The 26,762-nt window shown below is 38.3% G+C and overlaps 2 protein-coding genes across 3 annotated transcripts in view; one reads left to right on the plus strand and one right to left on the minus strand.

Annotated features, from left to right (window-relative positions):
• The window catches only part of EEA1 (early endosome antigen 1), a 125,703-nt gene extending 107,750 nt beyond the window's left edge, over window positions 1-17,953 (plus strand). For both annotated transcript variants that reach the window (XM_047788299.1, XM_047788300.1), the window contains 8 exons: window positions 4,617-4,799; window positions 8,627-8,812; window positions 10,009-10,140; window positions 11,490-11,675; window positions 12,726-12,964; window positions 13,219-13,339; window positions 13,872-13,970; window positions 14,628-17,953. In XM_047788299.1, the coding sequence (XP_047644255.1) occupies window positions 4,617-4,799; window positions 8,627-8,812; window positions 10,009-10,140; window positions 11,490-11,675; window positions 12,726-12,964; window positions 13,219-13,339; window positions 13,872-13,970; window positions 14,628-14,750 (1,269 nt within the window). In that variant the 3' untranslated portion in view covers window positions 14,751-17,953. The remainder of the gene's footprint in view (window positions 1-4,616; window positions 4,800-8,626; window positions 8,813-10,008; window positions 10,141-11,489; window positions 11,676-12,725; window positions 12,965-13,218; window positions 13,340-13,871; window positions 13,971-14,627) is intronic.
• A 2,697-nt stretch (window positions 17,954-20,650) lies between these two features.
• Window positions 20,651-26,762, minus strand: part of PLEKHG7 (pleckstrin homology and RhoGEF domain containing G7) — an 81,315-nt gene continuing 75,203 nt past the window's right edge. The window contains 3 exon segments of the mRNA XM_053743513.1: window positions 20,651-20,715; window positions 20,718-20,744; window positions 26,738-26,761. Of these exon segments, the coding sequence (XP_053599488.1) occupies window positions 20,651-20,715; window positions 20,718-20,744; window positions 26,738-26,761 (116 nt within the window).

Consider the following 26,762-nt stretch of genomic DNA (forward strand, 5'->3'; position numbering starts at 1 on the left):
ACCGGCCTACACCAGAGCCACAGCAATGCAGGATCCGAGCCGCGTCTGCAACCTACACCACAGCTCATGGCAACGCCGGATCATTAACCCACTGAGCAAGGGCAGGGACCGAACCCGCAACCTCATGGTTCCTAGTCGGATTTGTTAACCACTGCGCCACAACGGGAACTCCTCATTTTCTTTCTTATTAAATTAGTAGCTACAACAAGATTTCTTCCAGATTTATGAGTAATGTATATTGCTTCTACTTTGCATGGCTTTACTAGATACCACCTTAAGGATTATGAGATTTAGAGGAAGTGTTGTTATCAGTAGTTGTCTTACTTGGGTCTGTTAAAACAAAATACCATAGACTAGGTGGCTTAAAACAATAAGCATTGATTTCTCAGAGTTCTGGAGACTGGGAAACTTAGGATAAAGGTACTTGGCATAGCTAGTGTCTGATGCAGGTCCACTTTGTGGCTTGTAGACAGCTGTATCCTTGTATGACTGAGAACAGTTATCTCATTTCTTCTTAGAAGGGCACTAACCCCATTCCCGAGGATTCCACCCCCATCATCTAATGACCTCCCAAAGATCCGCCTCTAAATACCATTACATTGGGGATCTTAAACGTGCCTTTTGGAGAACGTGCATTCATTCATAGTAAGTAGTTCACTTGTGCCAGTGTATGGATGCTAGAGAAAGGTACACAATTTTTAACCCTGGGGGAGTGCTGGGTGAATAGCCAGTCTCTAAATTATATTTGGAATTTGGAGTAACTAGAGAGTCATTGAAAGGCAAGAATAGTTTGGCTTTATTGAGGAGCAGCATACATACTATCATGGGAAGAAGGTAAATTTTAGAGTCAGGCAGATCTGAATTTAAATTTCATGTTATACGTATTAGGTTTATGGTCACAGGGAAGGGATTCATCTTTCTGAGCTAAATAAAATGGGGTCATAGAGTTGTTGTGAAGATTGAGATAATGTAACTGCTACTCTGCCCAGTGTCATGTGCAAACAAAATAGTTGTGGGATAGTGTATGGAAATAGAGCAGACTGAGATCCAAAACTGTCAGTGCGCACGGCAAACACACAGTGACGGTCTGTGGAGACTTCTCAGTGGCCACTGTGAAACAGGAAAAACAGGGATAAAGTGGAGGGTATAGATGCGTATGTGCACACACACTATATATAAGACACACATGCATATACTTCCTTTTTTTTAATGTGATTCTTTGGGAACCACTGAGCAAGGATCCAGCACGGCTGTAAGTTATCAGCTCCTACAGCAACTTTATTTGAAACCTAATGTGGAAATACAGAATGAATAGGATATGGCCCCTATTCTTAAGTAGCTTATAATTTAATTAGGAAGCTGGTATGTAAGGAAAAAGAAAATTGTAATAAAAAGGAGAGAGAAAAGTAGAACTCAGTAGAAGTTTTGGTTGGCTTTCTAGAGGAGCTGGCATTTGAACTGGGTCTTTAAAGATGATTATAATTTTGAAAAGCTAAAAAAAGGAGGGAGTTCCCATTGTGGCTCAGCGGTAACGAACCTGACTAGTACCCATGAGGATTCGGTTCGATCCCTGGCCCTGCTCAGTGGGTTAATAAGGATCCGGCGTTGCTATAAGGTGTGGCACAGATGCAGCTTGAATCTGGTGTTGCCATGCCTGGCAACTGCAGCTCCAATTTGTCCCCTAGCCTGGGAATTTCTATATGCCATGGGTGCAGCCCTAAAAAAAAAAAAGGAAGAAAAAGAAGGAAAGTAGATATTTCAAGGAGAGGAAACAGTATTAGCAAAGTCGGTGAAACTTAACATGTCATTATAGGAGGTTAGCTATTGGAATACATGGTTAGTGGAGAAGTGGGAGATAAGGCTACAGAATTGGGTGAACTAAGATCACAGTAGATGGATAACTATTTCTACTTTAAATACTTGATATTGGAAGATTAAAGGTTTTTAAGAAGGGGGAAATGTGATCAGACCTGTTTTAGCACAAAAACTGATCACTGTGTGAAGGATAAATTGCAAATGACTAACCCTCCTGTATTCTCCTTTGGAACTTTGGATTTAATTCCATTAAAACAATTATCAAACTGTTACATTGATCTTTTTTTTTTTTTTTAACTTACCCACTAATAAATTTGAATTTCCAAAATCAGAGAACTGTGTTTTCTAACAAATAAGCTATCAGTGATTTAAAAAGAATGAATGAATGAATGAACCTGTCATTTGGAGTAGATAAAATGAAGGTCCAAATAGAAGCCCCAGAGGGCAATTATGATCATTGCTAAGACTTTGTAGAGTACTTTGGTGATTAAAGAAAACTGGATTTGGGGGGGAGGATGTTAAAGTAGTTGTCTACCAAAAAAAAAAAAAAAAGCAGTATAGTCTTCAACGAGAGAAATGATGTCATAATGGAAGAGTCATTGGAGGGGATATGGGATATTATCCGATAATGTATGGGTGATCAATGCCCTTCCCCTCCTCAGGCAGTTACCACCATCTCCTGGCAATCTACTTCCTAACTCAGTTGAACCTATCTCTTTTTCTTTTTTTGGCTGCACCCATGGCACTTGCAAGTTCTGGGCCAGGCACTGAATCTGAGCTGCAGCTGCAGCCTATGCCACAGTTGTGGCGATGCCAGATTCCTTTACCCACAGCACCACAGTGGGACTCCTCTATCTCCTTTTCTTATTTCCCAACTTCCATAATCTTAGTCCAGGCTTTTCGTCTTATATGGACTATTACAAGATCCTCTTAGTGGAGTTTTGGGCTCTGTTCGTCCACCTCCCATCTATTTGTCATCCATTCATTCAAGAAATATTACTAGTACCTCTTTTATGCCATGGGCACATTTCCGGGTGTTGGAGATGTGGCTGTGAGCATACAAGTAACCTGTTGTCATGGATTTACACCTTCTTGAGGGGGGAAGAGGCTTAACCAAAGACAGTGATGGATTTAGCCCTGCTGAAAGGCTGGGTGATCAAAGAAGCTTCTCTGAAGAGGTTTGAGCTGGTACATGAAATACATGAGCTGTACATACAGTGCTCAGAGGAACAATTAGTACAGAGATCTATGGCTAGAGCAAGCTTGGTATTTTCTAAAAACAGAAGTATAGCAGGAGAGAGGAAGAGTAATATGAGCTGAGCTCAGAGAAGCAGACAAAGCATAAACATGCAAACTTGTAGATTATAACAGAATATCTTTTATTTGAAGGACAATTAGAATCAATTAGGAAATTTTGAGCAGAAAATGATGGGCTATGACTAAAGGGAGATAAAGGAGCAAGCCCGGAGGGCACTGAAAAACTATTGCAGTAGTCCAGCAAGTCCATGATGATGGCATGAACTAAAGTGTTACAAGTGGGTGATTTGCGAATGTCTTTTGGAAGTTGAATCATCGGGACTTGCGGATAGATTGGACGGTGAGAGAGGATGGAAAGAGGAGTCAAGAATAACTCTGGGTTTCTGGCTTGTGAAGGTGGACGGATGGCCATATTTATTGGGGGAAATAGTAGCTTTTTGAGGAGGAGGAGGATTGTCGTCAGGAAGCAAGAATTCCGCTTGAGGTAGAGATCTGTCAGTCAGTCGGGGAAGGTGTCTGGGAAGCCCTTGATGTAATGAGCTCAAAGTTCAGGCAGAGAGGGTGGCGCCACAGACTTAAATTCAGAAGCCAACTGTAAATAAAGTATTTAAAGCTATGAGGCTAGTCAGGATATTCTAAATAGAGACTGTTTGGAGAATCCGAGAAGGCTAGGGACAGAACCCTGGGTCTTGTACTCCGGAGCGATCAAAGGCGCTAGTGAGAGATTTTAGGAAGGAAGAATAACCAGTGAGGCAGGAGGTTAACCTAAAACACAAGATGTTTTGGAAACCAGGCTGAAGAGATGTTTCTAGCAGGGGCCATCATCAGCTATTTTAAGGACTGCTGGAATGTTCAGTAAGATGTGGACGAGGACATGCATACTGGATTGTGGGACAAAAAGGTTGCTGATAAATTCAACAGCAGTTTCACGGAAGTATGTTTATTTTGAAAGCCAAGTGCTTCTTCTCATACTATACATACATATCTTTTAATTATGTCATAATTTGTACACATCTCTTGAATCTTCTTAAAGACGGAAAACAAGTTTAGAGGAGTTGGGCCTTCGCAGGATTTTCATTTCTTTTTCTGCCTTGACGTTAATAAACTTGGCCTTAGAAATTTCTTAGGTCATTCTTGAATTTTAGGGAGCAGAAACAATACACTTCAGCTCAGTAATGGCTTTTGAATTCTTTCATGCAGAAATTTCCTCTAGTTCAACCTTAACTTTTAGCATCTTCTAAAGCATGCACAGCACTGTATCTCCCATCAGCAGGCAGTTGTTACTCTCAGTCTCCTGAGACCTTGGTACTTGACACTTACCAGTGAAAATATTTTTCTTTACTTGTTTCTTTTTTTGTTTTTTAATTGGGACTTGTCAGATTTTGTAATTCTTTAGTTTTGTAACTCTAATAAGTTACTCTTTATTACAGTAGAATTTTAAGACATTGGTTTGTTCTCAGGAATCTTAGTTACTGGATTTCACTCTGTATTTGTAACTGGATTTTGGTATGCATGCTGTTTTAAATAACTATTGTATGTTTCAGACAGAACTTGAGAATAAACTACAGCAGCAGTCAACACAAGCAGCACAGGAACTTGCAGCAGAGAAAGAGAAAATATCAGTGTTACAAAATGCCTATGAAAAAAATCAAGAAAATCTAAAGCAGCTTCAGTCTGATTTCTATGGGAAGGAATCTGAACTTCTTGCCACAAGGCAAGATCTCAAGGTATAGTGAATTGTATATCATAAAAACTAAGTTGTTGATATACATTAAATGATTGATCTGAACCCAGATGGGCAGGGGAATGTTAGCATTTGTGGAATATCATACTTGTTTTCTTTTGAATTATTTTTGGAGAAATATGCTTTTTAAAAATTAAGTCATGGGAATTCCTGTCGTGGCTCAGTGGTAACAAACCCAACTAGTATCCATGAGGATGAGGGTTTGATCCCTGGCCTGGCTTAGTGGGTAAAGGAGCCGGCGTTGCCATGAGATCTGGTGCAGGTCGCAGTTGCGGCTCAGACCCCATGTTGCTGTGGTGTAGGCCGGCAGCTGTAGCCCTGATTTGTCCCTTAGCCTGTGAACTTCCATATCCATGGGTGCAGCCCTAAAGAGGAAAGAAAGAAAAGGAAGAAAGGAAAAGAGAAAAGAAAAAGAATCCTACTGCAGTGCCTTGGGGAGGTGTGGGTTTGATTCCTGGCCTGGAGCAGGCGGTTCAAGGACAGCGGCCGCTCAGACTCAGTCCCTGGCTTGGGACCTTCCATATGCCATGGGTGTGGCTATTTAAAAACAACCACAAAACCCCATACATATGTATCTTTTAATAGTGAAATAATTTGGAAATATGTTAACTGCTGTATTAGCTTATCAAAGGACTTTGCTGCCTATGTAAAAAAATAACTTACAAAGGGCTGCTGTTAGAAAATCCAAGGAGTTTTAAATGTAAACCACTTGTGAAAATGGAAACAATTTTACTGTTGCTTCTCAAGCAAGACTGACTTTAATTTTACGTATTTGTTAACTTCCCGAGACTACTGGAATGCATAATGGTTAAAATCAGGAGATTATAACTCAAAGTAAATTTAACCTTAATTATCTAAACATATATGGATACTTTGTTCTTGGCAATACTATTTGATTAGATAAAGTATCATTAAAATGAATGATATACAAAAAAGGTAAACAATTTTTATGTAGCATTAAGTTATCAGTTCTCTACAGGAGATGGGACATTAATGTTCTCTCAAAGACTTAAGCCAGTTCTCTTTTCGTCATGGTGAAATATTATGCTTTTTGATCCTTTAATGTGTTTGGTTTTTTGTGTTTCTTTGCTTAAAGTGCCTTATTGACAAATTCTGTCAAATCACAGAATATTTATATTATAATATACATAAATATACTATATTTTATTCATAAGCTCTTTTAGGGAAGGCTTTATGGAGGAGGTGGGACTTGACCAGGTCCTGAAGGATCTAAGAATTTGAATACAGAGTCCTGAGAGAGATCAGTTCACTCAGGGGCACATTTGAGAAAAGGTGCTGCAGTAGGAACCAGCGAAACCAGGAGTCAACATAATTGTCTTGCTAGAGTGCTGGTTGGTGTCTGGAAGTTAAAAAGGTTGGGTTCAAATTGCGACGTATCTTAGATGCTTAGCAGGGATGACTGGAGTTTATATTTGGGGGAGAGAAGAAGTCTAAGCAGAGGAGTAAAATGAAGAAAATTACTGTAGGCAACTTAACCTGGAAGTGGTTCACAGACAGCTTCGTTTGGGCCCGAGGTAAATGAGTGCCGCGGGGATTCAAGAGGCCGTCTCCTTCCTCCTCCATAAACTCCAGCAGTCTGGCTGTGAAGTGGTTGTAACTGGGGTTAAAAAGGTTGCGACAGAAGAGATTAATGGGAGAGAGACAATGAAACAAAACGGATGAATAACATACAGGTTGCAGAGGAGGTGAAGGAATCATTGGTGACTAATGATCTGGCAAAGAAACAGGAGATTGGGTGAGAGAATTTTCATAGGGCCAACAATAGATATTTTTTATATATCACATTCAAAATCAGCAAGAGTTGCTTTAAGAAAAAAATACATTTAGAAAGCATCTTACTTGCGCTGTATTCTCTAAGTAGCTTTAAATTATTATTTTTTCCCTTTATAACACTATTGAAAGTTGGGGAAGGTTGGTGGAAGAGTTTGGACTTTATCCTAAAGGCAGGAGGATTTTGCTTGGATTTGTATTTTATTTAGGCCAATAACTGGCAGCAGGATAAGGATGGATTGTAGGGGAACCTGGTTGAATGTGGGGACAAGACAGAGGAGACTGTGCCACAGTCCAAGTGAAGATGATGGTGACTTGAGCTGGTAGGAGGAAGGATGGGAAATGCTGATGAATTTGAAGGACTCGTTGGTGACAGAGAAGATGAAATCTAAAGACTGATTGTAAAAGTTCTATAGAAGTCACACTTTTTCTTTATAGGTATATTTTATTTGCCCATGAGCATAATAACAAGTCTTAGATCTTTTAAATCAGTATTTTTTCATTAAGCCAACTATTTTTGTCTAAAAAGCTTGTCTTGTTCTAATTTTATACATGAAAGAATACAAATGTAAATATGGGCAAGAAGAGAAAGACAGAGGGCTAAGGCTGCCATGGAGTTTTACAACTGCTGAGAGGCCATGAATAGAACTTTCTTCCAAAACTTCCTTCTGCAGATAAGACTGAAGCCCTGCTTGGCTGGTGAAGGCCTAGTGTTTGCACAATAAAAGAACTATGATTGGATCTCAGCTGTTCTGATTCACGGCCTTTATTCTTTTACCATCATTTCACTAAATTTTTTTTTAAAATAAGAATATTGACATTTAAATCCTTCCAAAGTGAGAAGTTATCTGAACTACTTAATTTAAACATGGAATTCCTGGGAACATTCAAATAATATTTATAGGTCAGAATAAAAGATGGTTATTGGCCATTCTTTTGCTTCAGTGATTTTTTTAATTTTATGATTTTTATTTTTTCCATTGTAGTTTAGTGATCTGTCAATTTCTACTACACAGCATTGTGTTTGTTAAATAATCTTGTGTACAAGAGAGAAAAGGAAGAGGTTCAGAACCATGTAACATGACACCCGAGTCAAGGGTGCCCTCTGTGGGCTTGTGTACCTAGACACCAGTAAAATGCAAGTCGGGCTGGCTTGATCTATGCCTTTAGCCCCATCTGCTGGATTATTTATGAAATACTAAAGTTTGTGACTGGGTATTCCAAATTGACCATGCTGCATGTTATTCTTTATTGTCAAGAAAGTTCATAGAAATGGAATTTAACTATAGATTTTGCACCCTGAATGAAGTGAGAATTCTATGGTAGTAAGTTTAAAATTAAATATAAATCTTGTTAGTCTAATACTATTCCTTATATCATTTCATCAGGTATCAAGAATAAGTAACAAAATTTTTAAAATTTTATTTTGAAAAAAGAAAAATTTTTGGACCAAAAAAAAAAAAAAAACCTACCACAGAATAATGCAGAAATTCTTTTTTAGCTACAGTACTATGTGTTTAGGGTATTCCAGCATCAGGGTTGGTATTCGACCTACTTAGGGACTTGCTTATTCTGGTGGGAGTCAGTGGGTTAAAGTAGCCCCAGTAAAACCACTAAATGGGAGAAGGGGTTCTCCAGCGCAAAAAGATGCTGAGCAGATGAACATATCCTGGCCTGCAGCCAGGAAAAGGAATATACAGCAGTGTTTTGCTGAATGACATGGATGAATATCTAGAGGCAAAGAACAACAGTAGGTCTTGGCAGGTGCAGAAAATAGTAGTACAGATTTTGAGCTTGACTTTAAAAGATTTAGTCATTAGGTTTTTGTGAGTTTAAAATGTTATAGGCTGTTATTTAAACCACAGGCATTTTGGAGTTTGCATATTATCTTGCTGAAGGGCATAACATACTGTCTTTTTAAAGTGTACTGCTTTCTACTGTGCGTATGTTAGCTGTTAGGTTTCTATAGAAATTTACTAAACAATGACATAATAATCTGGGGAAATTTGTTTTTATAAGTCTGTAGAAGAGAAGCTTTCTCTAGCACAGGAGGACTTGATTTCAAACAGGAATCAAATTGGAAACCAAAATAAATTGATTCAAGAACTGAAGACTGCCAGGACTACTTTGGAGCAAGATTCAGCCAAGAAAGAAGAGCAGTTGAAGGAGCAGTGTAAAGCACTACAAGATGTTCAGAAAGAAAAGGTATTTTCTAATAAACCTAGAATCTTCAGAGTTGCAGTGGCCATAGAGATCATCTCATCAAACCTCTTAACCAGTAAAGGCATCACCTTATTTTCAACGGCTAAGATGGGCGTCAGGTTTACAAATAAGAGACTCTTGGTGGGACTGTGATTCTAATCCTAGGAGGTTCTTCTTTACAGCTTCCCTGCCATGTCTCACTGCTCTTTTTAGTTATACAAAGGAATCTGTTTTTTTTATATCATAGACCCTTGGTTATTCAAAAAAAAGATATTATAGCCCCTCAGTTATTTCTCATGTAACATGTTACCCTCTGGATCTAGAAATCTGATATGAAAGGTCTAGGAATAATTGAGTGTGTTAAAAATTCTTAATATTAAGAACCAGCTTTTTTCTAAGAGGAAGTATGGGTTTATTTTATATAAATGATGCCATTATAAAGTTGAAAGTACTGGTTATATGACCAGTACACTTAATGATCAGTTATATTTCTATATAAAAGAGAAATGCAGATTCTAGGAAACATTTTATTTTTGGTTTCATAATTGAGATCATGTATTTCCATCAGTGGATAGAATATTCTTAAGTGTACAGTTTATGAAGACCTTGGTATATATATATATCTTAATTGTGCAGTTCCTGAAATTATCTTCAACTAAAAACTTGGGGGATGTTTTTGTGGGGATGGGGCTGGTGAAGCTAGAATGAAATTTATGATTTGTGCCTCACGTTCAGAAAATTCTGACAGAACTATAGTTTAGAGGCCTTTAATTACAAGGGCATTAGATCATGCAGCTCTTGTTTTAGTTTTGGTTCTATTTCTAATAGATTTAACTTCTCTAAGCCTTTGTCCCTTTACCCATAAAATGAGGATTAAAAAGAGCCATGTGGTATAGAAATTATAGTTCTCTCTAGGTGCCTTATGTAAAGATAGTGATAGTAATAATACTAATAAGCATAAGAAGGTAGTTTTAGCTCGTTTGGCCAGACGCTATTAATTTTACAGTGTTTACTATTTAGTCCTTATAACATTGTTATTGTTCATATTGTATAAACAAGGACACAGGAACAAGAGAAGGTAAGTAGTTTGCTCAAGTTAACTTAGGTTAAAGGGGCAGAAACAGTCATAAACAGAAGCAGTCATTTTATTGCTTTTCAGTTTAGTTAAAATTATTTTTTAATAAATTATTTTTCTATAGTCACTGAAAGAAAAAGAACTAGTAAATGAAAAATCTAAATTGGCAGAGATTGAGGAAATTAAATGTAGACAAGAAAAAGAAATTGCTAAATTGAGTGAAGAACTCAAGTCTCACAAGCAAGAAAGCATAAAGGTATGTACAGATAATCACTGTTTTTCCTCTGTATTGTATTAGTGTTTGTTTAAAAAAACTGTGTGCACACACACACACTTATTAAGAACATACTTTATGGGAGTTCCTGCCATAGCCCAGTGGGTTAGGAATCAAACTGTGGTGGCTCGGGTTGCTGCAGAGGTGTCAGGTTTGGTTCCCAGTGCAGTGGGAATTGCCTTGGCTTAGGTCACAGCTGCAGCTTGGATTCAGTCCCTGGCCTGGGAACTTCCCTATGATGTGGGTGCTGCCATAAAAAGAAAAAAAAAAGAGCATACTTTATGCCAGGCACCATTGTTTTGTTATTTTTAACACATACTTTTGCTTTTGTGTTGCAGAATATCTATACATATATTGAAACTGTTACTTTTGTTTTCAGATTACTAAATAACGAGAAATAACCCTAAAAATTTAGATTTTATTGAGATGATAAGAAAGCTATCAATTAAAAGAATTATGGGAGTTCCTGTCGTGGCTCAGTGGTTAACGAATCCGATCAGGAAACATGAGGTTGCAGGTTCGATCCCTGGCCTTGCTCAGTGGGTTAAGGATCCGGCGTTGCCGTGAGCTATGGTGTAGGTTGCAGACGTGGCTCGGATCTGGCGTTGCTGTGGCTCTGGTGTAGGCTGGTGGCTACAGCTCCGATTCAACCCTTAGCCTGGGAACCTCCATATGCCGAAGGAGTGGCCCTAGAAAAGGCAAAAAGATAAAAAAAATAAATAAAAGAATTATATAGATAGCAAACTTCAAAATATCTAAGAGTTTAGAATTAAGATTTTAAGGGATTCTGTTTTTATAATTGTTTTTCTTCCTAAAATTCTTTAATCTTTTTTTTTTTTTTTTGATTGGGGCAAGGAATAGCAAATTTATTCAGACTGAGAAGACTCTGTAGCAGTGCCCCCAAAGAACCATCTTACTGAAGGTGGAATTTAGGCTTCTTTCACACTAGAAGGGGAGGGAGTGTTGCAGCCTTCTTAGCATAGGAATCTTTGTTCTTGGAACTGTCCACGTAGGTCTGGTCAGAATGTTCCTGTAAACCTCCAACCAGACAACTGTTATTTTCTGTTCTGTAACTTTTGATCTGTATGAGTGGAAACTTAGATCCTTAAACGTCAGGGCCCTGAGAATAGGCTTTCGTTTATGTTTCAGGCTGAGGGCAACATTCTTTTACAAAAGTCCAGGGTCACATGACTGAGCACAGGCAGCAGACCACCAAGGGTTAGAGCTAAAGGAATAGATCTGATATGGACTCAGCTCTGTTCTCTGGTTTGTGTTTTGTTGTTGTTTTTTTACTATAAAGGATGGTTTATTTTGGCCTTACCTTGTAACAGGAGGTAACAAATCTCAAGGATGCCAGACAGCTTCTGATTCAACAGAAATTAGAGCTTCAAGGGAAAGTAGATTCCCTGAAGGCAACCCTTGAACAAGAGAAGAAAAACCAGCAAATGTTAAAAGAGCAGATGAAAAAGGAAGAAGATGAGCTGAAGAAAGAATTTATGGAGAAGGAAACTAAACTGGTCAGTAAGTTAATGGTGGGAGGTGTGTTTTTTAAATTGTTTTTAAAGTACAGCTGATTCACAATCATGTGCCAATCTCTGCTGTCCAGCAAAGTGACCCAGTCATCCATATATACACATTCCTCTTCCTGTATTATCATCCATCATGGTGCTGTCCAGTACAATGGGGGGGTCTAATCAATTTTGTAAATTAGTTCAGGAAGAGAGGATTTTTCTACTTAAAAGTTATAATTCAAATGCTCAACTGACACTGTAATGTTCTATTTTAGACAGATCTGATTGACTTAAATAGCTGACATGTGATAGGAAATACAATTTTTGGCTATATAAGTGAAAATTCAGTAAAATATAATTAAAAAAAAAAACAAAACTTTTAGTGCCAGTAAAACAAACCGACCTCTAACCATGTAGACTGAGGTAGATGGCATGAATGTCAGTCCTGCTGAACTCATTTGTTTGGTCACAGTGAATGCTGATAAGGGGGAACGGAAATTTCAGTTGAGAATTGTGACGACCAATTGTGTGACCAAAAGCCTACTCTTCCCTCCCTAACTTGCCGTGCCAAATGGGAAGCACCTGGCTTTCCGCTAGTGAATGAAGTCCAAATAGCTCCAGATAACTTGTTGCTGAATGTTTTTGTTGAATTGCAATTTCAGGTTCACACGGTGGTTTGAAGTATTGTTTTTTGGCAGGTTGATAGAGACCAAAGGGTGCATGTGTAATTTGAGACATAAGAAAAGTCCTGCGTTGTCGCCAGGGCACCTTGTGATCCCTAATTATGGTTCTTCTCCTGTTGTAGTGGGAAAAAGGAAAAATCTTAAATGGATTTACTTTAGCTTGATTTTATAAGAAGCCTGCTGAACATCATTTCAGCAGTGTGGCCTTTAAGCCAGTTCAAAATACACAGATATGTGTGGAATCCATTTTATTAGTGCCTTCTTTTCCGAAGAAGTAGTAGTAGTGATGCTGCCAGTATTTTAAATTCGACAAACTTATTTTGCACTATTTTCGTAGCAGATTTTTTTTACCCACCGTTTTTCCTCTTCTCAGCATTGTGAAATAAAAGAAAAAGCAGCAGCAGTGCAGAAGCATGAGGAAAACGAGGCAAAACGTACCATGCAGATGACCGCATTAAACGAAAACCTGGGCACGGTCAAGAAGGAGTGGCAGTCCAGCCAGCGGCGCGTCAGTGAGCTCGAGAAGCAGACGGACGACTTACGGGGAGAAATCGCAGTGCTGGAAGCCACCGTTCAGAATAATCAAGATGAAAGAAGGGCACTACTAGAAAGGTGACCGATGTCTAATAAAAATAGTTTATTTCCATTCTAAGTGATAAAGACTGATGTATTGCACATTAAAAAAACCCCCGAAGTCTTGAGAAAAGTGCTCCCGCAGGTATTTAAGTAGCCATTTAAAAACTACCCATTACAGCAATCACATAGTTGAAATGAATGTATTATGCTTCAAACTGCTAAGCAGTTCATTATCTGTGTTGGGGGGGTCTTGAATGATTTTTTTTTAATGTTTTTGTGATTTGTTCTAGGTGTCTTAAAGGAGAAGGTGAAATAGAAAAGCTTCAAACCAAAGTACTAGAGTTGCAAAGAAAGCTGGATAATACAACTGCAGCAGTGCAGGAGCTGGGCAGAGAGAATCAGTCCCTTCAGGTAAGTAAGCCACCTGGTGACGCGCAGCAGTTTTTTAGTCTAGAATTTACCTCTTAGTGAAAAGCATATTTTGAACATTAAAAAAAAATCTCATATATGCATACTTTTAAATGGCTGCTGTCAGTGTAATAATATTGTAGATGTTATGGGTAATTAAATACAAGATTTAAAGACTTCAAGAGATTCCAAGGATTAGAGAGACATGTCATTCAGGAATTGTCGGTATTAGGAAAAGTCAAGAACACAAAGGAATGAATGAGTTGCTGTGTGTAAAAAGAAGTGATCTGAATATATATGCTCCGAGTCTCAAGGAAGGACTGCTCCCTAGGGTTAGAGTAAATGGGAAATTACCAACGGTTAGAAATTACTAGTGCTTTTGAGGAGTAAAACTTGCTTTGCTTTATTGTCGTTCAGACTTAAGAGTGTAGCACCTTTTGATAATGGAAGATGACCAAATTATTTGATTTTTAGAATTTTATCCAATCATTCTTAAAAGTGTGGGATCTTATAATGTGCTGAAACTTTTTAATAGATCAAGCATACACAAGCACTGAACAGAAAGTGGGCCGAAGACAATGAAGTGCAGAACTGCATGGCCTGTGGGAAAGGCTTCTCAGTCACAGTGCGACGGGTAAATGGTTTTGGATTTTATTCCACAGGGACTATGTTAACCATGAGAATTGTCCTGCCTTTGATAGACTTTCCAGGTTTTGCCAGTTACTTACTTTCATTTACAACTACGTAGAATAATTAAATTTATGCAGTCTAGTTTCTGGTTAGCATATATTTTAATTTTAAATTTATTTATTGCCTTCCTACTGGTTTACTTTCTGGAATAATCATTTTCTGAACCACAGCATCATTATTAAACTCATGTTTTATCATCGAGTTCTTTTAAAGAAAGGCAGAGATTAAAAAATCATTTTAAATAATACCATCATGTGATGTTTCAAATTTATATTCTGATTGGAGAAATCATGCCCGAAACATTTGGCAAGTAGAAATAGTTTTTCACCTGATAGGACTGTTTTAGTAACACTTTAAAAATGCCTCCCATGGTTTTTTAAGAATTCTAAGATCAGTTTCTCATATTGAAATTTTTAGTGTAGTATCTAACTAACTAGTAAGCATTCAAATTAACCAAAGGATTAAATCAGCATTGAAATTTATTATTAAATAAGCCCTTGAAATAGTATACTTTCAAAGTGCAGCTGGCCTATTCTTGTAGTCTCTTAATTTTGGTATAGATTCTATGCTTGAAAATGTTTAATTTTTTTGTCATTTACAGCATCACTGCAGACAATGTGGAAATATCTTCTGTGCTGAGTGTTCAGCCAAAAATGCCTTAACTCCTTCTTCTAAGAAGCCTGTTCGTGTCTGTGATGCATGTTTCAATGACTTGCAAGGATAATGGGTTGTCACAACGTCAGAGTAAACATTAGGTTTTTAATAAATGCACTTCACAGAGGTCTTGGACTACTACTCTTTGATTTGGACAGTGGTTGCAATACTAAACCAAATTAGAATTCGTATATTTTGGAATGTTATCAAGTAAAACTCTTCTATTTTTGTGAGACTTGACTTGGGCTCATCTTTCATTACTTTTTTCCATTTCACCCTGGAACAGGTTACATGCCAAGTTTAGAATTAGCCAATGAAATGTAAATAAACTTTGGATGGAGAATAGCAATGTATTTTTTTAAATATAATTTCATTATTCACAAATGACACGAATACATGTCCATAGCTTACTTCTCCCAAATTTAGTGTACAGAAAGGTACATGGGTGATGTTACCATATCATATATGCTGCACAGTGACACATTTTCTTCGTGAAGTCTTGCATAGAACTATAAAGCTTTCTTTTTTCTTAGATATAGGTCCACAGCTCAGTGACATTACTGTTATATTATAAATTTACTGCTCAAGTGTTCTACATATACAGATTATGTTGAAATAGGCATCAACCATGAATTTAAACATGGTTTTAACAATACTGATTCAATTCCTTTGGGTGGACTTTACATCACCTCTGTAAAATTATTTTATGGTTATCCTTGGGTTGACTGTTTGAAAGGTTAGAGTTAACTTTTCCTTTTCTATCTCATTTTTAAACTCCCACATATTCTTCACTAAGAATCCTACAAAACTTCCTACCCTTATCCCCACTTGGAAGGTGAATAACAGAAGTTGTATAATGGTCTCTTTCTCTGTTTAAGAGGGAAGTCTTCTGAGATTACCCTCAATTATACCCTCATTCTCTCTCCAGAATCTGAATTTGCTTTTTTAATGGATCTTTTTTCAAGGTAATTTTGTTTAACTTTCTCAAGTATAGCTCAGTTTCACTGTAATTGCTTTTATAATTTTGCATTTTAAAGCTAGTAACTGATACTGCTATAGTTTCATCTGTAAAAACAAATACAAGGAGACATTAAACACACTGCTTTATATTTTCTTCTTACCTAAAAGGGAAGAATTTTTTAAAGTTGTGAATGTGACTTAAATATTAAAAGGTTCTGAATTTGAGATTTCCTAACTGTAAATCTGTTTACTTTGCAAAAATAATGCTATGAAATTACAGTTGGGTAATAGAGTATCACCAAAACCAAATTATTTAGAAACTCCAAAATTGGCACACATCTGGGGAAAAGTCACAATACTGCTTTCTCTTTCTAGAGAAGAGATACAAAGTTACATACTTATTCAGTACAATCATTTGTTAATAGTGGGAAAAGATGGGAGCTAATATTTCATTTACAGTAGTTTACTGTGTACACTTGCTTTCAAATATCATGCTGAAATTATCATGTTTATGCTCTACCTATAACATACACAAACTAAAAAAGATTGCCATATATTCACTTAATAACTTAAAAAAACTGTTTAAGGAAACTCTGTTTAGCTACTAAAAACCCTGATTGAGTCCCTGGACTTCGATAAACATATATCTTTGAGCATTACAGAATGAACACATACAATGGATCTTTATTAAAAGTAATAGCTGGAGAATAAAAATTGAGCTAAATTTATGCATTTTCATATATACTTATAAATTCCTTCGAATTGTCTTAATTGTACACTTCTACATATAAGTAACTTAAGTATGGTGGAAAAACAGATGTTCACAGCACCATTTTTTTTTTTTCCATAATGAAACTTCAGGAGAACTCTTCTGGATTAGAATATTTATTCACTTCATCTCCTAATGGGATGTAGTGAAGGCCTTTTCCCTATCTTGTCCCCTGCCTACATTTTCATAAAAAAATCCTGGGGAGTCAACAAAACCTAATGTGTTCGAGTGATTCTCTGCTTTTTATCCAGCTAAGCTCATGTCAATGGCCCCCATCAGGCTGCTATATTTTAATTAGAAATGAAATCTATTATTTTGCTATTAATTCACCAATTCAAGGCATTGTGGAAACAAAAAGGGTTTTTTTTTTTAATTAAAAAGTCATCTTCTGAATGTTTATTGGTTCTGCTGGTACTATCTGTCAGTGGTTTAGAGTTGGCATGTATGGAGTCTCAGCTCTAAAGCAAAGCACACTGGCATCCCATGTGAGTAAATTCTAAACTCCAGCACAGAAATGTGGGTTAAAATCAAGTCTTGCTAGGTTAGGGTACAATAAGCTATACCTGCAGAAATTTTGGGCAGAAAGAATACAAAGCTGCTGGTATAGGATTTGTTTATTTTGGAGAAAAATGAGGGAAACAAACAGAAAAACCTCAATGCAGTGCATAATTTTGTTCAACTACCTCTTAATGCGGAATTAGCTAGTTTGTTTCCTCACAGTAATGTTAAATAGTAACTGCCAAATTTGTTAATTCCCCATCTCTTGAAAAGGCTTTATGATTATTTTATAGTTTTGGTAACTTTAAACCACTCTTTTTTTTAACCATGCATTTGCTTAAAAATGTTTAGCTTTTAAGTGGAGAGCAAATTATGATCATATATTTTGATAGTCATGATTATAACAGTTTTTTTTTATGCACTTTGGCTGAAATCATGGATGATTTGATCTGTAAGATTTAAATGTGCCATCAATTCCGTATTCTTAGACATGAGCTTGATGAATGGTATTTTGTAATTATATAATGTGCCACACATTATTGTTTTAATTGCCCTTTGCCTGAATTTTAATGATCAATGTTATTGTTGCAGATGTGAATATTGTGCATAAACTTACTAAATTTATGTAAAACTGTGTAAAATAGAATTGGAAATAGCTAAGTTCTGTGTGGAAGTAATGACTTTATTGTAACATGACGCAGTATGTATAGCACATTCTGTCCTTCCTGAACTGGACCACATAGTCATAGCTTCTGTAGATACTTTTGCATGACTATTTTCTCATTTAGCTTTTGGACACCTTGTTTGTATGGTGTTTACTACTTGTGATCATGTAGTTGTGCCTTATTTGTGAGAGAGTTTAGCTCAGTCAATACTGTGGTTTCTAAACTCAGTGAGTGGAAGGTTATTGATTATAAATGTAACTGATACATTGCATAACATTTACATCTGTATAAAGAACAATGGCAGGATCCTTATTGAATTGCTGCTTTTTTTTTTTAGTATGTTAAAGATGACATTAAATTCACTTCTTTCTAGTAGATATATTCTGTGACTAAATTATTTTGTCTGTTTAAAAAGATATTAACCGTTTTACATTAATTTATGTGCAGACGTAGAACTTTGCCTGTGGATACAGATAATGGGCGTGCTTTAAGGTTCAACTTAGGATAGTAATTAAGTTCATAATTTCAACAGAAATTACTTACAGCATTTTGAGACATCCCCTTTTCATTCATTTTTGCGAAGAAATAACAAGACTAAAAATAAATATTCAACAAGATTAAATTAATCCCTTCTTTCACTGTACGTCTAAATTGAACATCCAGGCCATCATCTAAGGGTTTTTCTCTGAAGGCTCAATGCAGCACTGCTCTCTACTGTTTGTTTTTCTCCCCCCAGGAACCAAAGTTCCACAAGTAATTTTTCATTTTACTTTAATGTGCTTCTCTTTGAAGAGAATAATCTGTATATCCTCGAGCACGTTTTTCCATCTTTTTAGGGCTGCACCCGTGGCATATGGAAGTTCCCGGGCTAGGGGCCAAATCGGAGCTGCGTCTGTGACCTCCACCTTGGCTCACGGCAACACCAGATCCCCAACCCACTGACTGAGGCCTGGGATTGAACTTGCGTCCTCATGGACACTAGGCGGGTTCATTACCACTGAGCCACAGCAGGAACTTCCCTCAAACACTGTATGTGTATGTTCTCTTGAGAGCTTTAGAGAACTCCACTGCAAATACATATAATTGTGGGGAGAACAATTAACATAAGATCTGCCATCCAGCATTTTGACTATGCTAAGCATACAACAGAGCAGGTCGCCAGCGCTTCCTCACTTTGCTTCACTGAAACTTTATGCCCATTGATTGGTCACTTCCCGTTTCTGCCTCACCCCAGGCAGGCACCAGTCATTCTTTGATTCTGCGAGTTTTAGTAATCTTGTATCAGTGGGATCATACCATATTTTTATTTCTGTGACTGACCGACTTCCTTTAGCATGATATCCTCGGGGCACATCTATGTCTTTTCAAATCGTAGAATTTCCTTCTTTTCTAAAGGTTGTGTGTCTATACCAGAATTTCTTTACCCACTCATTTGTTGGTTAAGGTAATGGTTTTTTCCACATCTTGGTTATTGTGAATAGTACTGAACATAAAAGTGCTAACATTTCATTGTATATAGCATATTCTTAAGCTCCTTTACATCTTCATTAAATTTACAGGTTAGTCTTTTTCTAGTTTTTTATATACATATAAAACTAGGTTTTTTTATACATACAAATATATGCTTATTGGACGCATGGGACTAAAAGGAACCTTGATAAATCACCTAGTTCTGCTCCAATGACCTTTTCCTAGGTTGCCTAATATCTAGAAGTCCCTGCAAGATGATTTTTTTCTGAAATGAAAATAGAGATACTACTTTTATCTCTAAGTACTCACCTGAAGCTTGTTCTCCTGTACCCTGCCTTTTATCTCATTTATTTGTAGACGTTAATAGTAGTCATTGCTTTCTCAATTTTCCTCTCATTTTCACTCTTAATAAATATCTGACATGATTAGAAGGATTCCGTGACCCTCTCTTCTAATACAACAGCACTGCCTGCTCTAGTGGTGAACCTCTCTATCCCATCAGCCTCTCTAGACCATTCTCCAGCTTAAAGAGATCAGTTAAGGATCATTTGCCTTGCAACCCAGGTTGATAAATTTACTACTTCCATTTTGGAAATGGCAGAAGTACCATGTCTGAAATTGAAATCTGTGGATTTCCATTTGATAAAATCTGACTATTAAGAACTAGTTTCTCAGGGAGTTCTTGTCATGGCTCAGAGGTTAACGAACCTGACTAGCATCCATGAGGATGCGGGTTTGATCCCTGGCCTGCCTCAGTGGGTTAAGGATCCGGCATTGCTACAGCTCCAATTGGACCCCTAGCCTGGGAACCTCCATATGCTGCAGGTGCGGCCCTAAAAAGACAAAAAAAAAAAAAGAACTAGTTTCTTAAATGTAGTTAATTTTATATTCCATCATGATAATATAATTCAATGCCTTTGTTGATAAGAGTTCTAATGATGTTTCAAGTCCTGCCAGATAAGATGAAGTGACTGCATGGTGCTAAAACATACCCCACACCCCCCAGTCAAAACCAGAAAGAAATTTTAGGACAATCTTCATTATTGTTCAAAAAGTGAGAATTAGAGAAAGGTATCTTCTTATTTCTATGAAAATCTCCCAAGTGAAAGCATTAACTGGTGAAACTGGAATGAATAGTTGTTTTTTTCTTCCTTAAAATAATGGAATTTAGTCTTTAGGATTTTTCTCCTCCCAAGTGAGGGTATTATAAAGTATACCTGAGATAAGAAAACCGTTGTAAATTAGAATTTAAAGACTGCTACTAAGATGTAGACCTTATTATCCATTGCTTAATATATTAAAAGAGCAATCAAATTTCCTATCAAAAGAATCAGCATGGTGTGTGAGGTGGGACCACCCAGCACTGACACTGATTTACAAGCCATGGAGGAACGCTGGTTTCATTACATATATACACAAAGTAGGTTGCTAGAATTCCTATCGTGCACAAGGAGTGGGCATTGTTTTCCTCCTGAATTACTGAATTTACCTGATCTTTTACGAATTATAACAGCACCAAACTTCCCCTGCACCTCCTGCAGGCCTGAGCGAAGCACTGTTGGATAGTCTGGACATCAGCAGGTATATACGTGCTACTGAAATACGTACTCAGATGTCTCCCACTTGGGCTTGTAATCAGAACGATGCTATACACTGCCGCCGTCCCCGTCTAGTATGAAGAAAGCGTTTCTCAGCCCAAAGTCTAGAAAAGGATCAAAGACAAAATACAAATCATTTAATAGGAAATCAAGACAATTTCTCATTATAAGAACCTGGATTTTTATCAATTAAGTATAGGGGGTTTGTGTCAATTAAAAAGTCTGATTCCAAAAAAAACCCCCAAAAAACCCAAAATATGATCCCAGACCAAGGTCTCACTGCTATGTCCAAAGAGAGCCCACTTATATATGAAAACCCTTTTTTCCTTAGCTAATGACTTCTGGGCCTGATGAAACGGCTTAAGTGATGGAAGAGGGGTTCCTCCCCCAGGAAGAAGCAGCGTAGCATATTAGGTAGATCCCGCATGTGTAAAATACAGATCGTGCAAATATGAAAAACAGTGTCATCACTTTCTTTTTTGACCCACAGCACTCCTTTTTAAAAGGTTTATTTTTTGTACTTAAAGGGATGTCACATCAAAAAACAAAGGTCATAAACAAACTAAGATGTGACAAAAATACAAAAACCACCTGAATGCTTTATAGCAGTCCAAGAAAAGCTAAAAAAAGGGGGGGGGACTTAAATCCAGCATTCACCAAATTATGTGCAATGCAAAACAAAACAAAACAAAATGAAATTCTGACGTGGTTTCTATGTTTGAAAAGAAACACAGAAACCTGTTCTGTCATTTCCTACCTGGTCCCTTATATGACAGGAGATAATCAGGAGAGATTTTCCTTTTTTTATACAGCTGGAGCTCTTATAATGAAAGCTTCTTCCCTGACTTATTAATACAGCACAGGGAATGAAATTCTGCAGCCTATACCTTTTTTCTACAGTCCCTTTAGGTTTGGAAAAAACAAAACCACACCAGGGCTGGCTCCAGGTCATACCACGTACTTCAGAGAGGAGGAGGAGAAGGCTGACTCTTCCTGGCTGGTCATTAAGCTGATGCTTGGCCAAAGGCATTATTTCTATCCATTGGAGTCTGTGGGTTTAGGTCAGACTCATGGAGGCAAACTGGGCCTCATTTCAGCATTAAAGCCCATGTGAGGCCTTCCTTAACGTCAGGAACTGGACTTCAGCATTACAAACTCTGACAGTCGAAACCTCGTACTTGCTCCATTCTACCACCAAGCCTGTCAAGGTCATGAAATTCGGTCCAGCTTCTCTGGAGTGAGAGAATTTAAACCTATTATTACAATGAGCTTCTGGAAAAAAGATCAGGCTGTGTTTTACTCTCTGATTTTTCTCCTTATAAATTCCCTGCAGCAAGTGAAGCTTTAAAGATCAGACTGTTGTTCTTGGCTGAATTTCAGAACCCATTTTCCTTAAAATTTGAACTGTAGTTCTCAATTATTTAAGGTATCCTGAATCTGTTTGGTATGCAATATGCCTACTAAGGCCTTCATAAGCAGAAGGACCTTGCATGGCTAGGACTGTAAAATACAATAAGGAGATAATAAATGTCTAGGAATAGTTCTTTCTCCCTGATGTTCTAATATAATAACTAACAATTAACTGTTGACATCATTTATTAAGCATGTACTAGGAACTGAGCATACTGCTATGTATTTTTTTCCTTTTTGAGTCATTTAAACCATATAGCAACTCTATAAGATAAGCCAACTACTTATAAGATAAGCTGGAGGATCTGGCTCCCTGACTTCAGACTCTATTACAAAGCTACAGTTATCAAAACATTATGGTACTGGCACAAAACCAGACACACTGATAACGGAACAGGACAGAAAGCCCAGAAATAAACCCATGCACTATGGTCAATTAATCTACAGTAAAGAGGCAAGAATATACAATAGAGAAAAGAGAGTCTCTTTAATAAGTGGTGCTGGGCTGAGTTCCCGTTATGGATCCGCAGTCAACAAACCTGACTAGGATCCATGAGGACCCAGGTTTGAGCCCTGGCCTTGCTCAATAGGTTAAGGATCCGGCGTTGCTGTGAGCTGTGATGTAGGTTGCAGACATGGCTTAGATCCTGAGTTGCTGTGGCTGTGGTGTAGGCTGCAGCTGCAGCTCTGGCTCAACCTCGAGCCTGGGAACTTCCATGTGCTGCGGGTGTGGCCCTGAAAAGACAAAAAGATAAAAAAATAAATAAATGGTGTGGGGAAAATTGGACAGCTACATGTAAAAGAATGAAGTCATAACATTTTCTAAAACAATACACAATAATAAACTCAAAGACCCAAATCTAAGACCAAGCGCTATAAAGCACCTAGAGGAAAACACTGGCAGAACGCTCTAACACACACAGCAATGTTTCTTTGGACCTGTCTCCTAGAATAATGGAAACAAAAGCAAGCAAACAAACATACAAACCCAAATGGGACCTAATTAAACTTAAAAGCTTTTGCACAGCAAAGAAAACCATAAACAGAACGAAAAGACAACCTATGGAATGGGAGAAAGTATTTGCAAATGATGCAACCCACAAGGGATTCATTTCCAAAATATACAAAGAGCCCATGTAGCCCAATATTAAAAACACAACCCAATCAAAAAACGGGCAGAAGACCTAAAGACATTTCACCAAAGAAAACATAGATCGCCAATAGGCACATGAAAAGATGCTCAACAGCACTAAATAGAGAAATGTAAATCAAAACTACAATGAGGTATCACCTCACACCAGTTAGAATGGTCATCATTGAAAAGTCTACAAATAATGCTGGAGACGGTGTGAAGAGAACCCTGCTGCACTGTGGTGGGAATGTAAACTGGTATAGTCACTATGTGCGTAGTAGGGAAGTTCCTTAAAAAACTAAACACAGGAGCTCCTGTTGTGGCTCAGCAGTTAACAAACCCGACTAGCATCCATAACGATGTGGGTTCGATCCCTGGCCTTGCTCAGCGGGTTAAGGATCCGGAGTTGATGTGAGCTGTGGTGTAAGTCACAGATGTGGCTCGGATCTGGCATTGCTGTGGCTCTGGTGTGGGCCGGCAGCTCTAGCTCAGATTAGACGCCTAGCCTGGGAACCTCCATGTGACGCAGGTGCAGCCCTAAAAAGAAAAAACAAAACAACTAAAAATAGAGTTATCATATGATCCAGCAAATCTGCTCCTGGGCATCTATCAGGAGAAAATGAAAACTCTTTTCACAACAGCCAAGACATGGAAAAAAATCTAAATGTCCACTGACAGATGAATGGATAAAGAAGATTTGGTGTGTGTGTGTGTGTATGTGTGTGTCTGTACACATTTATATGCACACACATACACAATGGAATTTTACTCAGCCATGAGCAATGAAATAATGTCACGATAATGAAATAATGTCATATGGACCGAGATATTATTATACTCAGTCAGACAGAGAAAAACAAGTATCACATTATATCATTTATATGTGGAATCTAAAAAAAAAGATACAAGTGAATTTATTTATAAAACAGAAACAGACTCACAGACTTTGAAAACAAACTTATTGTTTTTCATAAGGGGAAAGGGGGAGGGATCAATTAGGAATTTATATATACACACTACATAGAATAAACAAACTATCATACAGGGGACTAAATTCATTATCTTGCAATAACCTATAATGAAAAAGAATCTGAAAAGGAATAACATTTGCATAAATGAGTCACTCTTCTGTACATCTGTAACACTGTAAATTAATTTCAATTAAAAAAAAAAAGATTGGTCAACTAATTCCCCCTTCACAAATGAGAACACAGATTTCGATGCATCTTTCCAAGGTCGGTCGCACTGCTTGTGAATGACACAGCCAGGATCTGAAACCAGGTCTCTGTCACTCCAAAGCACCACTTCTATTCTCAGACTCTACTCTGTTTACAGCTGGTCTGCCTCAGGCACACAAGCTGAAAAGTTAAAATAATAACCAGAGGAATGAGAAAACTATTCAAAAACAGAAATGACATGGTAGGGACACGTTAAAAAATAACAAAAATGGCTTAAGTATGGTTTTTAAAAAGGTATTTATTTTATTACCTCCTCCCTGCCGCCCAAAGAAAAGGACTGCAGGAGAAGAGACATGCATCTCCCACGGGAATGCTGTGACACCCCACTTCCCCTGCAGTTCAGTTCTTCAAGCTGGCAGGGCTGTGGGTGACCTGAGCCCACGCCGCCTCCTTCTCAAACTACATGGAGGATCGGACACCCTCCTCTACTCATGGCCACTTATTATGTCAGACGCTCTGAACTTGGGCCACAGTCGGGAGAAAGTTGTGCCCTTCTGAAAGGCTCCTTTTTAGGCTCGCTCAGGAGAGCTTTCTGGTTTATCAAGACTTTGGCCTGTGACAGACAGTGACTGGTCCCAGTCAGATGTGATCTCAGAGGGCTTCAGGCCTGTGCATCTGCTTTTCAGCAACCTTAATAGAAATACAGAGGGTGGACAGAAGCGGCAGGAGGCTCTGATTCTGGAAACAGGTTCCCTGCACTGGAGCCCTGCTGCTCTGGGGAGAGCGTCTGCATCCGCTCAGCAGTTTAAGCATTACAACACAAACGTAGTCATACACACAGCAATGTCAGTGTTCACCGTTACTAGTATTTGTTGCTGTATTCACCACGTCATGTTGTTCTGCTGGGTACAGGGCTGTCCTGGGCCAGGGACTGACGCTTTGGGCTTGGCTGCTGGGGTGGGAACTGAGAAGCAGGGAGAGAGCTCCCTCTTCTGCTCCTCCTGCCTGGCTTTGCTGGGCTCCTACAAGCCTGGACCTAAGGCAGAATGGTACCTGCTTCCTCTGGAACACCGCTGCCACCCACCTGGTACTGAGTAGGTGGAAATGTCCCTCAGAGGTCCGGGGCCTTCCGGCCAGGATGTATTGATCTTCTGTTGTTCTGCGAGCCCCCTAAGAACAAGGGCTCTTTCTTACTCATCTTTGTAACTCCATGGCGCTCAGAGAGTGCCCAGCTCTCAGGAGACATTTGGGAAATGCTTGAAAAATAAATAACAATAATATAATTTCTGACCTATACATAAGATACATATACACATTTATATATTTATTTCTGGCATGCATTTTTATACACAGCAATTGCAACAGAATATCTTGGGCTTGCAGTGCATGTCATGGTTTACCGGTGCTTTAACAATAGCAATAGAGGGTTCCTGTTGTGGGGCAGTGGAAATGAACCCAACTAGTGATTATGACTTGTGGGTTCGATCCCTGGCCTTGCTCAGTTGCCATGAGCTGTGGTGTAGGTTGCAAATGTGGCTCAGATCCTGTGAAGCTGGGCTGTGGTATAGGCTGGCAGCTGTAGCTCCAATATGACCCCTAGCCTGGGAACCTCCATGTGCCGCAGGTGCAGCCCTAAAAAGCAAAAAAAAAAAAAGACCAAAAAAAACCCCAAAACCAAACAAACCAAAACCCCCCCCAAAACACCCACCTAAAGACAAAACACAATAGCAATATTACTAAAAATGGCTAACAGAATAACAACTCTAACAACAGCTATCTTTTTTTTTTTTTCCTTTTCAAGGCCGCATCCGTGGCATATGGAGGTTTCCAGGCTAGGGGTCTAATCGGAGCTACAGCTGCCAGCCTACACCACAGCCACAGCAACATGGGATCCAAGCCGAGTCTGCAACCTACACCACAGCTCACGGCAACGTCAGATCCTTAACCCACTGAGCAAGGCCAGGGATCAAACCCGCAATCTCATGGTTCCTAGTCAGATTCGTTTCCACTGAGCCATGACGGGAACTCCCAATAGCTATCATTTATTGAGTGCTTTACATGCACTGCTGCATTTAATTCCCATGACAACCCACTGGGGTAAATACTGATTTTAGCAAGACGAGTCTGTGGCTTAGAGGAATGCTCTGCACACAAGGTCACACAGCCAGCAAGGTCAGGGCTGGGTCATCCAGGCACTGGAAAGCAAGTCCAATACTCTTACCATAACCTGTACAGTGAATGATATAGCACCACATAGGAACCCAGTATTGTCTTTTATGAAAATTTAAATTAGACTCATGTCCTATTACCAAAAAAGGCCAACATAGAACTCTCTGATGGCAAACAGATGAGCTGAATGATGAAAACAGAAATATACTTGATATGTGGAGTGGATCAAGATC

Source organism: Phacochoerus africanus, chromosome 7 (assembly GCF_016906955.1).
Source record: "Phacochoerus africanus isolate WHEZ1 chromosome 7, ROS_Pafr_v1, whole genome shotgun sequence".
In the NCBI taxonomy this organism is placed as follows: domain Eukaryota; kingdom Metazoa; phylum Chordata; class Mammalia; order Artiodactyla; family Suidae; genus Phacochoerus; species Phacochoerus africanus.